We start from the raw sequence: 12308 nt of genomic DNA on the forward strand, positions 1-12308 counted from the left end.
TCAAGGTGCTATACAAATATTAACTAATTACTCACCCTGCTGCTCTGTGAGATAGGTCAGTATCCCTACCCCCATTTTAAACGGGGGAAACTAAGGCACAGAGCCAGGGGTGGGTGACCAGCCCAAGGCTACACAATGAGGTTAGTGTCAAAGCCAAGAACAGAACCCAGGAGTTCCTGACTCCTAGCCTGGTGTTCAGTCATTAGCTCAAGACCAGGGGACCCTCAGGACAGGTACTAAGGGTTGGAGATATCTGGAGGCTGTCATGTGGTTGGAGATATCTCGGATGCCCCTCGCTATTCATTTCCTTGCTTTTCAGGGCGTGGGTTCTGTAAAAGAAGGAAGGGGTAACTGCAAGCAACCATCACTTTTAATTATTTTTTTTTAAACAACAGTTTTTTGGGTTTGGAATTTCCCAAGTGTTTTTATTTGTTTTTTGGGGGTCAGTGAGGAAACAGCTTCTAAAATCAGGAAGGCACCAGCGGATGAGTCACTAGATTATTATAAAGTGACCTCACCTAAAACCAGGCCAGTTCCCTTTGTGCTGGTTCTACTGAAGGCACCATGCTGACTTGCTCCTAGAGGGCTGGATTCGCAGTGCAGGGCCCAGCATAGGGACTGAAGAGGAGGGGGGGGCTTCTCCTTTAGGGGGGAGGGATAGTTCAGTGGTTTGCGCATTGGCCTGCTAAACCCAGGGTTGTGAGTTCAATCCTTGAGGGGGCCACTTGGGGATCTGGGGCAAAATCAGTATTTGGTCCTGCTAGTGAAGGCAGGGGGCTGGACTCGATGACCTTTCAGGGTCCCTTCCAGTTCTAGGAGATGGGATATTTCCATTAATTATTTTATTATTATTATCCTGGGGCTGCCACAGGCCATTCAGCGCCCTCCTCCGCACAAACACACTCTCCACCCCTCTGGTTCCCACCCCCTTCCACAGCTGGGAACAAACTCCCAGCCCCCCACCTCTCAGCACATCCCATTGGAGCCTGCGTCCAAGAGAGCTGGAGAGAGCTGAAGTCCGTCCCCCCTTCCCCTGTGCTTGGGGATTGTGCCGCGAGCGGACGGGTTGGATTGTCCCATTACAGACAGAGCCCGTAGTCGTTGGCTACGTCCAGTGCGGAGGCTATGGCTTGGATCCCTTTCTCAATCTAACTGCGACACGGGAAGCCCAGTCTGTGCTTGCCTATAGGACGGCCGGGGGCGGGGGAGGTGGGGTTCATCCTCTGGGCCTGCTGTGTGACCGGCTGCCCCCTCCTCCCCATGCAGGTGCTGAAAGGCTTCCCCGAATGCCTGCAGGCTGACATCTGCCTCCACCTGAATCGCACCCTGCTCCAGAACTGCAAGGCCTTCCGGGGGGCCAGCAAGGGCTGCCTCCGAGCCCTGGCCATGAAGTTCAAGACGACTCACGCGCCTCCCGGAGACACCCTGGTGCATTACGGGGATGTCCTCACCACCCTCTACTTCATCTCCCGCGGCTCCATCGAAATTCTCCGGGAGGACATTGTGGTGGCCATCCTAGGTGGAAGAGTCCTTCCTTCCGGCGCGCGATGTGGGGGTGGGAGGTGGGGGAGAGAGAAGGGGCTCTGCCAGAAGAAAGCAGAGAACCGTCCCACTCCCCTGATAACTCCCTGCTTCGGGCCATGAGTCTCAGCTGGTGGTGTGAGACACCCCCCCCCCCCCAAAAGGTCACCCAGCCTGCGGACGGAGAGGAGGGAGCTGGTTCCCATTCCCCAACTCTAGGCTTCCACTAGCATCCAGTGCTGACTCACTTGGCAGAATGAGCCCACGCTTGGGAGGAAAGACCAGATCCTCCCTCTGCTGTAGTGGGGCTGGGAAGAAGCATCCACCAGGGCTGGGAGGGGGCAGGAGGCTGGGAGGGTGTGTTTGGAAGATGCCAGCAGCCGGGTGGATCCGTGCCCGGTTTGGTCTCAATCCACCCCTGGCTGTGACTAGGAGTGGAGGAACGAGCTCAGATCAAATCAGAGTCGAAGCAAACCCAGCTCAGACCCCTGGACTCTGCCTGTTTCTAGGTTTGGGAAGAAGCTGGCGGGTCCCAACTCCTCCACCCCCCTACCCTGTTCTTTCCCAAAATGCTGCCCCCTGCAGGCAAGGGCCACAATCACTGTAATCCCACGCAAGACGGCTGATCTTGTGACATCTCTGGCGCAGCCTAAAGCAAGAAGCATCGGAGATCATGAAAGAGGAGGCCTGTTCTCCCAGCCCTCCAAACCCAAGAGGTTCTGAGAGTTGGGAGGAGCACTTACATCTGCTGATGTTTCATCCTGTTGTGTCCCTGTGGGCAGGGGAAAGCCAAGACTCACCTGTCACGAATTCCAAGGGGATTTTTATTGAGGCTGCCGGACACAGACAGACCCTTTGGGTTCTCTCTAGCTCCCAGCCCGTGCGGCCGCATGTCTCCACAGAGGGTCTACCCAGCGTCCTGGCCTGGACTAAGCAGCTGTGGAAGGGAGTGCTGACTACGCTACAAAGCTGACTTGACTCTCACAGTTTTGTGAGGTTCACATGTCGTGACCTCAGCGAGGGCTGGTGAATTTCAGCACTCCTGGCCTAACGGGGGACAGTCTTTTAATTCAGTGTTAGAGCCCTCGAGAGGCCCACGCATGGCATGTTACAGAGCAGCTAAAGGGACAAGGCCCCTGCCCTACAGAGCTTACAAAGATCTGCAACAGCGCAAGTAGCAAAGGGATTGGCAGAGGAGGCCTTGGGGTGGGGTGGATCTGGAGAAGGGAGGCGTGGCAGAAGGGGCAAAGCGGCGAGCAGGAGTCTAGTGGGTGGGTCAGGGGAGAGGACACAGAGGAAGGTGGGGAGCTGGAGGAGAGGAGGACACAGACGTAGACTGCTGAGTGAATCCAGACTCCAGCAGAACAATCTCTCTAAAGCCTTAGAGCCGCTGGGGACAACTCCACCACCCATGCCCTCATGAGCCTCTCTCCATTGCATAGGGAAGAACGACATCTTTGGGGAGCCCATCAGCCTCTATGCCCGGCCTGGGAAATCCAACGCGGACGTCCGGGCACTGACCTACTGCGACTTGCATAAGATCCAGCGGGAGGACCTCCTGGAGGTCTTGGATATGTACCCGGCCTTTTCCGACAACTTCTGGAGCAACTTAGAGATAACCTTCAACCTGAGAGATGTGAGTCTCAGGCGTAGGTGTGGAGAGTTAGGAGAACAGAGGCAGCTGCTGCAAATTGTCCCCATCCAAATCGCTGGGGAGGAACGGGGCCGAGGGACGCCGGCGGGAACGGTGCTGGGGAGCATAGACTGACAAGCGCTCTGTGCTCCTAGCTCAGGTCATTCACATGTTTGCTAGGCACCAAGGGCTACGTTTTCAAAGCTTTGTCTGAGCTTTTAATTGCTTTCGAGTCAATAAGAGCCAGGTTTTGAGAAGAGCTCAGCACCCCCCCCTGGGGATTGTGAACATCATGATTTTGGCCCTAAATTTTCACAAGAGCCCAGCCCATGGGGGCATGTTAGGAGCCGTGATTGTAGGTGCTGAGAGCTTGGAAATCTGGCCCTGAGCTCTTCTGGAAATGTGGCTCCATGAGTCCTCAGCTAAACCCCCTTCCCCCCAGTTTTGCAGGACCACAGCACTATTAAAACATCTCAAAGGTTATTTCAGGCTGATGCAAGGTCATCATGTTGCAAGACTACGCCAGCAAGACGTGTTGACGTTAGGTTGTGATGGGAGGGAGTATGGGAGACGTGACAGTGCCCAGCATGGGGTCGTGCAGTCATCAAAGGTGCCGTTTTGTTGTGACAAGACAGTGTTATGCCATGACAGCGTGGTGTCGTGATGGCTTGGTGCAATGTGGCCACATGTCAACATGGTGGTGTCGTGATGTGTCATATGACGATGTTTTGCTGTGACATGTTGCCTCGTGACGTGGTGCTGTTGTCCCGTGTTTTGACATGATGCTGTTCTCACAACGTGAGGGCATTGTTTCAACATGACACCATGTCATTGTGCCACAATGTAACACTGATGTGACACAATGGTTTGAGTGAGGGCATGATTTCATTGTCATGATGCAGCACGTCACATTACTGCAGTGTGCAGTGATGGTCTTGTCATGACGTGCTTCTCTGGTCTTGACGTGATGTGATTTGGGTCACATTGTTACAACACTGGGACTAAAGGCACTGTCCCATAGAGATGGCATTGTCATGATGATGTCATTGTATACTGATGATGTCATGTGATGACATCACTATGTAAACGTCATGACTTTGGCACCAATCCAGAAGAGTACGCTGAACTTTTAACCACATGCTTAAGTCCAATTGACTTCAGGTATCAGACGGTGGGTCAGATTGCTAAGGGAAAAAAGAGGGTTTCCAAAGCCTTCAGCCAATCACAAATAAGCTTATTCAGAGAAGTCCCCGCTTTTATGAACAATCAAGGCTGTGATTGGCTGAAGGCTCTGGAGTCATTTTTGCCCCATAAACATTATTGTTAAATCCTGCTCGGCGATCTGATTGGCTGCCACCGTTTGTTTGTTTTTTCCAGAGACACTGGCTGATGAGTGTGTGAGAGACACCCCCTAACTCCACTAATGGGGCACCCCCCATCCGCCCTCCTTCACACTGTACCATGTCCCCCAGGGCACCGAGCCTTGGGGGTCTCTCATCACACCTCAGGAGGGTCCGGTTCAGTATCTCCTGCCGGCGGGCTTGGGGAGAGGGGACCGGGAGCATGGCCTGCGGCGAGGCACCCCAGGGTTTCTTTGCATAGCACTAACAGTCCCCTCTCGCGCTCGGCGCCCTCTTCCCTCTCAGGCAGACAGCATCCCCCGCTCGCCGCTCAGCGAGGACTACGACTGCTCCTACCGCCGCGTGCGCCGGCGCAAGCATTCCCTCTGCCGGCCCCCCAAGACCGGTGAGTCGTAGCCGACCGGGCTCGGTCTCCTCGGATCGGTGGCAGCTGCTGGGCAGGACGGGGAGGGTGTGAACAGCCGTCTCTGCCCCCCCGCACCTTCTCCCTCCAGCTGCTTCTCTCCCGTCTCCCCAATGCCCCCTGTCACTGTGGTACCAGCACTACAGGAGGGACTGGCCTCAGCTATGCCAGAGCTGGTTCAAGCCAATCTGGGCCCCTGACTCAGAGAGCGACGGTCTCCCCACGCCCCGACTCCCCTGCCAGGGCCTGGGGCGGCTCTGTGTGCCATGGCGCAGGGTGGGTCTGGGTGTCTGGCGCTTGTGAAGGGCTGTGGGGAGGGGAGGTAGCTGGCCTGCACCCTGCCAGGGCAGTGTCCTGACAGCTGAGCGCCCTGGGGCAGCCCGCTCTCCACCCTGGGCACTTGTGGGAGGGTGGGGATTTGAGAGCCTTGGCTGACCAGTGCCTGGGGGAGGGGGGGGCTTTTACCAGCTTATCTGCTGCTGGCACAGCAGGGCCCAGGCCACTGCCCAAGAGGCAAAGCAGGGCACTGACTGGATCACGTCGTGCCCACCCTGAGACATGGTATTGGCTGGCCTGGCCCCCTCCGTGAGCACCAGCCGGCCTCTCCTGTTCACCGTCTATTAAGCAGTGCTGAGCACCATCCAGCCCGCACAAGGCAGATGCCCGCCAGCCCTTTCCTCCCCCTCATGCCTGTGATGCTGGGCAAAGCTCCCCATGGTTCTCTCGTGGGCTCCTGAAGCCCCTTGGCATCACGGTGGGGATGGGGTCTGAAGGGGCTGCCCTGGGGTGTCTGTACTAACCTGTCTGCACCCCCTGCCTCACAGACCCGGACGGGCTGGACACGGGCATCTCGGATGCCGAGCCGTACCACACCTACTCGGAGCTCACCAACCTGCAGGGCCCCCTCAGCAAGGACCAGTGGGATGACCTGTGCAGCAGCACCACGCCTTGCTCGCAGACCAGCGACGAGGAGGCCAAGCCCCCCAGCCCCACCCAGGCCGAGCCCTCTCCTGACTCCGACAAGGACGACTTTGCCCCAGCCGTGCTCAGCCTGGTCACCCCCAGCGCCAGTGGCACCGATGTCAGCAAGCAGGCGGCGGACGACAGCCAGTCCTACGCGGGTAGCGGTGATTGTGTCTTGGGGCGCTGCCGGGAGCCGGGGGGCCCAGCGCTGGCTATCAGCGAGGGGAGATGGGCTGAGATCCAATTGGGCCCCTCAAGGGCTGACCAGTGTCCAGGGTTCGAGTGTGACCACTGCGGGGCACCGTGGGAGGGAGAAGGGAGAGTGTCCCATCTTCGGGAGATGGAGGCAAGTCCAGACCCTTGGGAGGAGCAACATGCCCTGCCTAGGATCTGGCTCTTTGGGGAATCCAGACAGTGATGGTATCACAATACAAACCTCAGCCTAGGCCAGAGGTGGGCAAACTACCATTGGGGCTGCAGGGAGAGCTTGTTTGGGACTGCAGAGTCGGGATTTTCTGACCAGGAATTCCTGGTGCCAGGGTGGGTGGGGTTATCTCGGGTCTGCTCCAACAGCAGCTGTGAACTCTCCTCTTTGCAGCCACCCCCGGGGACATTCCAAACATGCTCGCCTTCTGGGAGGACAGACAGCCAAATCTCCACCCAGAGCCCCTGCCGCATGCGTCCTTGGTCCACAACTCCCGGGCCAACCCTCTGCGCTTGGACTACGGGCAGGGTCAGATCGAATCCCGACTGGAGCTCCTGCAGGCTCAGCTCAGCAGGTGGGTGCAGCGCCTCCGAGGCCGGAGCCTGGGTTCCTGCAGCGCTTGAGTGGCTCAGGGTGCTACCCCTTCTGGGCCAACCCAGTGAATGGCATCTGCCGCCCCGCCCTTAAAAGACCCACATCGAACAGGGCTGTTTAACAAAGCTCTGTGATGTGACGTGGGCTCTCCCTGCTGGCTATTTTCAGTATTGCATGTTCATGGAGCATCCTGCCCTACTGTGATTAGTGGTGACATCTGGAAGCAGCTGCTAACGTATTTCCTCAGCAGGGCCCAGACTGGCTTTAGTTACAGTGGCTCCCACAGAATTCAGTCATGGGGACAGGAAGTGAAGGCTTTGCATTTACATTTGCCGCTGTTCGCTTATATGAAGAGCGGCCGCCTTCCTCCTGCTCGACCATCCTAGGCAGGTGAATTGTTCACGAAGCCGTGACAGTTGCCGTGTAAATAGTAAGGAAGGGGCCAGCATTTGAATGAGAAGGGAAAGGAGCTCAGATTGGTGAATCTGCCACTTCAGTAGTGCAGCTGGAATTTCCACCGCTGGCGACCAAAAGTTACACCCATGTGGAAGCAACTCGATAAAGATGTGATTTTCAGCGGCTGCCTGCAGCCCTCATTCAGTGCAGTGGGAGTTGTGTGTGCTCAGTGCCTCTAGGAATCAGGCCACTTTTATCTAGGTGCCTAAGTGAAGATTTCGGTGTCTCACTTTAGGCCCAAGAAGTATTTGCCCTGCATCACTCAGCCGTTTTTTCACTGACTTAATAAAAACTCCCATGTGCTCTGCCGACTAGGTATGATGCACCCCCTGGTGGCCATGTAGTGACAGCAGCAGGCTCCGCTGAGATCGGAGAACTGTCTTTTAATTTCCATTTACTTCTCTCAAAAAAATGGTCCCTTTGGGTTGTGATGTAAACGCAGGAATATTCTCAGTCATTCTTCTCCAGAGAGGGGTCCCAGAACTCCACCCTACCAGACCCACATGGAGACAGGGACAGCCCCGAAGTCCAGAGTCAAATCTGCAGCCAGCCTTCCCCAGCACTCCTGGGAGTTTGGCTTCTTGTTTGGGCCTGGCTGTTGAAGAGACAGCATGGCCCAGTGGATTAGGATCAGGAGACCTGGGTTCTCTTCCTTGAGGCAGTTTCTTGACCTTCCTCGTGCCTCTGTTTCCCCTCCCACCTTTTGTTATGTCTATTTAGACTGTAGCTTTTGGGGGCAGGGACGGTCTCTGACTCTGTGACTGCACAACGCCTAGCAGAATGGGGCTTGGTTGCCGCTCTAGTTGCCTCTAATTGCTACTGTAATATAAATAATAGTGTAAATCCACAGACCATGGGAATTGCCAGTTTGGATCCAATCAGCTCAGGGTTCCATCTAACCCAGCGGCCTGGCTCTGACAGTGGCCAGCTGCAGACGCTTCAGGGCAGAGCCGGCTTTAGGAAGTGCGGGGCCCGATTCGAACAGTTTTGACGGGGCCCCGGCAAGGATGACTGAAAAAAGAAAAAACACTTAAAAAAACATCTGGGGCTTGTACTCACCAGGGGCACTCGTAGTCTTCGGCGGTTTGTCCTTCACTCGCTCCGGGTCTTTGGTGGCACTGAAGGACCTGCTGCCGAAGACCCAGAGCGAGTGAAGGACCCGCCGCTGAAGTGTCGCCGAAGACCCGGAGCGCTGCCGGGTGAGTAAAAATAAAAAAGGAGCCTCTAGCCAGGGAAGGGATTCTTGGCCACTTGCCCCCACCCCGGCAGCCCTGCCACTGGGCGCGGGGCTCTCTTAGGCGCGGGGCCCGATTCGGGGGAATTGGTGGAATTGGCTTAAAGCCGGCCCTGCTTCAGGGGAATGTGGAAGAAAACCTGCAATAGCCAGTCCAGCGTGATCCCAATAGCGATTGGTTTGAGATCTGAGTTTGTCTCTCTTCCAAGACTCTCGGTTAGCACTGGCCATCCTAACACTGGGTGTCCTTGTGACCCATCTACACGACAAGAAGATGCAAACGAAGCTCCTGCCTTAGAAGGGAAGGGCTGGAAAACGCCTTGGCCAGGCTGTTTGGGATAAGCCTTTTCTCCTGGGCTGGCTCTGGTGGGTGGTGACTGCAGCATCTTCTGTCCGTTGATGGAGCCGGCTGTCTGACCCTGCCCTCGCCAACCTGAGCTGGGAGGATCTGCCGCAACCTTGGAAAATCAAAAGGCGCTTTGACAAACCCCACCCCCCATGCTCTGGCCACTCCCTGGATTCGCTGGTTCCCACGCCACCCTCCGTGGGCCGCACTGGCTTGGCCACACTGGGGTTCCAGACACTTTGCCTGCTCCGTGCAGCCCAAACAAAGCCCACTGCCCAGGCAAAGCCCCAGATGAAAGAGGGTGGCCCTGGGATGCACCGTGCTAACGCTGGTTGATCTGTCCCACAGGCTGGAGTCCAGGATGTCTTCGGATATTAATATAATCCTCCAGCTCCTGCAGCGCCAGCTGTCCCAAGTGCCGCCCGCATACAGCCCCATCTCGCCGTCCTCCCACAGCCTGGCCATGTACAGCATGGGCCCGAGGGGCATGGAGCCTGCTCCACCATGCACGCCGCTGCAGGAGAAGGACCTGACTCCTCCCGGGGAGGTAACTCACAGACTCCTGTGCTGGCTAAACACTGAGACTGAGCGCTTTGGCTGGCAGCGGTGTCCTTCCGCCTCAGGCAGCCCAGCAGATCTAGTCCCAGTACTTCCCGACCTCAGCCCGCTTCACAGCAAAGACCAGTACAAGTGCGGAGCCCAAACCGAGGCTGAGGGGGCTCCAGGGGAGATGTTTCCGTCTCCTCACAGCGGAGAGCAGCTTCCTCCTCCAGAGGAACAGACCAAGGGGGTCCCCTGGCATGTCATTGCGCGCGTGACCCTGGAAGGAAAGCGACTTGGCTCTCCAAGGCTGCCCCTGCCTTCCAGATGCAGAGAGGGCTGGGCTGAGGGTCCAGAATAGGGGCTGCTCCCCTCCCATTTCTCCTCACAGTGTGGGGAAGGGTCTGGCCATGAGGGAGGCAGCTTCCTCTCACCGATGTGGGGGATGGAGAGACTGGGGAGATGTTACCACCTCACCCACTGCTTCTCTCTGGGCGAGGTCCCCCTGCTCCTGTTTCTCCTCTCCCTCTCCGACTAACCCAGGGCCGTTTCGAAACCCATCATCCCCCAGGTCATCCCCTCTGGCCTAAGCCCTTGGGGCTGGATAGGGGATGAAGCCCAGCAGAAGCCTGGAATGAGAACACCCAGCACCCCAAAGCCGTTATTTTGGGGTGCTGGAGAAAAAGAGAGTAGAGTCCCCTTTCTGGCATGAATCAGCTGCACAGGGACTCGGGTCAGCTTAACTACACTGCTCAAGCCAACTTAATTTTCTGGTGTAGACCAGGCCTCTGAATCTGTTGAGATGTGGCTCCAGCACTGGGGGTTGCGCCGTCACTAGAGCAGCAGGATTTGACCAATGGGAGTGTGTGTGTGAGCTGTAAGGGGTTTCCCAATGACGGGGTGGGGGCTTCTCTTCTCCAAGGTGTCCCCATGAAAAGGCAAGAAGCTGCCCCACTGTATGGGCTGGCACCACCTGCTCAATGGACTTCTCTCTCTCTAGGGGACGCTATGGCCTCTTGGCCAGAAGACCCTAGTTGCTGAACTTTAATCTCATAACAACGCACCCTCATGTCTCCTTTTCTTCCCCTTCTCCACCAGAGCCCAAGCTACACAGAGATAGAAAAGTTCCAGCTGAAATCCAGGGACTCCTTGTCAAGCGGGGTACACCTGTTGGCAGCCTCAGAGAAAACCATCTACTCCCAGCCGGAACTCCATTCCCAGACCTTCCCCAATCCAGAGCCCCACCAGAGGGCAACAAACACACGGGGACTCTTCCGCGGCTCTCGTTTCCCTTCCCTCCCCGAGCATCTTGAAGCCTCTTCCGAGCACCTAGACATTCAGAGACATCTCTCCGACCCGGTGCTTCCCGGCAGTTAGAGACGCACACGCGCCAAACCAAGCCAAGAGGAACCGCAACTGAGAACTGGTTTCACTGATTTCAGTTTTGACTGTGGGGGCAAGACGAGGAGGACAATGTTATTGGCTCAGGGGTACACTTTGTAGCTGTCTTCTGCCCCGGTGGAGGGGAGTGGAGAGAGTTCAGAGATCGTTGTTCTCCAAAGGCTTATGTAGAGTAGATTCAAATTGCACATTATAGAGTGCACCCAACGCGGCTCTTTTTGATGGCCACCAAGAAGCCAACGGGCTGGAGGAGCCAGATGGCACCAGCCTCCTCTTCCTCGCCAAGGCTTCCTCCCTGTGTTGGTGCCACCAAAATGGGCCACAACCGCAGGAGGAGAGTGAATGCACGGCTGGGAGGCCACCTTGCTGGCAGCTCTATGGGGCGGGGACCACCGCGACATCTGTGTTCATACCGCGCCTAGCACCACGGGACCTTTGTGCACCACCATACTGGGGCTGTTCATCCTGGAGACGATGTTGTCTGGAGGAGGAGAGGGAAAGAGGGATAAATGGCATCAGATAGTGGGAGAATGAAGGAGCTGGAGGTGTAAGGTCCAGAGGATGGGCAGAGGAGAGGAGTAATCCCTGTCCTACCTGGCTGTCATTAAGAAACGAGGGTGGTGGTTTCCCCTCTAGCACGCTTCAGCACAGGTCCCTGGCCAGCAGCCCGTAGAGCAAGGCTGACCGTAAGCTTCAGCCAGGCGTGAGAAGCTTTCCTCCAGCCCGCATCCGACTCTTGCAAAGCCCCCGTAGCGTCCCAGACAAACTCAACTGTGACCCGGCGTGAGTGGAAAGCACAAAACCCATAAGCACAATTCCGGAAAGCAGAAAAGCAAAACCAACCCCCAGACGCGTTGTTTTCAGCTCTCGCCCGGAGATTGTCTCCTTTGATAATGGTTTCATAGATGCTCCCCTACACACACACACACCGAGGGACCCCGTTGCTCCCCTGCAGGAGAAAACCCGCCTAGCAATGCTGCCTTCCACTCGGTTAGATGCTGTAGAGGTAGTCTCGGCCGCCGGCTCACGCCATGTTGAGCTCCCTGTGAGAATAGCAAGACTGTGAGCGTTTCTTAGTGTCCACTTTGCTAATAAATGTTTTTTGGCACCTAACGTGGCTCAAGGCTGTGTTTTGTCGAGTGGCCAGGAGAGTGGCTGGAGCGAGCTCATGGTTGTGGAGCTCTGAGCGCTACCCTGACCCCATCCAATACAGAGCCCTGCTCCTAATCTACAAAGATCTCCGGACGCTCCCTGTCAGCTGCCCTTGTCAGGGACTCCAGTGGTGCTCAGAGTGCAACTCTCCCGGAGCCCAGACGGGGCCTTCGTCTGTGGAATTCCCCTTCGGCAGAAATGAGAACACGGCTGGATCTCAGCACTTTGTCCGGCCCAGCTCTTTGCAAAGGTCGTTCTGTAAGGACAGCCTGGCCTGCCCCCGAAATAATCCAACACGCGCTCGCAGCCGAGCAGAAATCTGAGAGGGTGGAGATTTGAACAGCCACCTCTGACCATGGCAGAGGCACCTGATCTGCTTGTTCTCCCCTTTGTCCAGAGAGAAAACGAGCTTTGGGGGCACTCACCTAACTAAGTTCTGATGTGGGGACCCCCTGCTTTCCCCTGCCTTGTGCCTCAGTCTTCCCACCCTGCCGCCACT

The 12308-nt window shown here is 56.6% G+C and overlaps 1 protein-coding gene across 1 annotated transcript in view; it reads left to right on the forward strand.

Annotated features, from left to right (window-relative positions):
- Positions 1-11770, forward strand: part of KCNH6 (potassium voltage-gated channel subfamily H member 6) — a 97959-nt gene extending 86189 nt beyond the window's left edge. Inside the window, exons 8-14 of the mRNA XM_054014412.1 lie at positions 1267-1519; positions 2964-3157; positions 4801-4900; positions 5743-6039; positions 6480-6660; positions 9065-9263; positions 10355-11770. Coding sequence (XP_053870387.1) covers positions 1267-1519; positions 2964-3157; positions 4801-4900; positions 5743-6039; positions 6480-6660; positions 9065-9263; positions 10355-10633 — 1503 coding nt within the window. The 3' untranslated portion in view covers positions 10634-11770. The remainder of the gene's footprint in view (positions 1-1266; positions 1520-2963; positions 3158-4800; positions 4901-5742; positions 6040-6479; positions 6661-9064; positions 9264-10354) is intronic.
- The last annotated feature ends 538 nt before the right edge of the window (positions 11771-12308 follow it).

This window comes from Malaclemys terrapin, chromosome 25 (genome assembly GCF_027887155.1).
Source record: "Malaclemys terrapin pileata isolate rMalTer1 chromosome 25, rMalTer1.hap1, whole genome shotgun sequence".
Lineage (NCBI taxonomy): Eukaryota > Metazoa > Chordata > Testudines > Emydidae > Malaclemys > Malaclemys terrapin.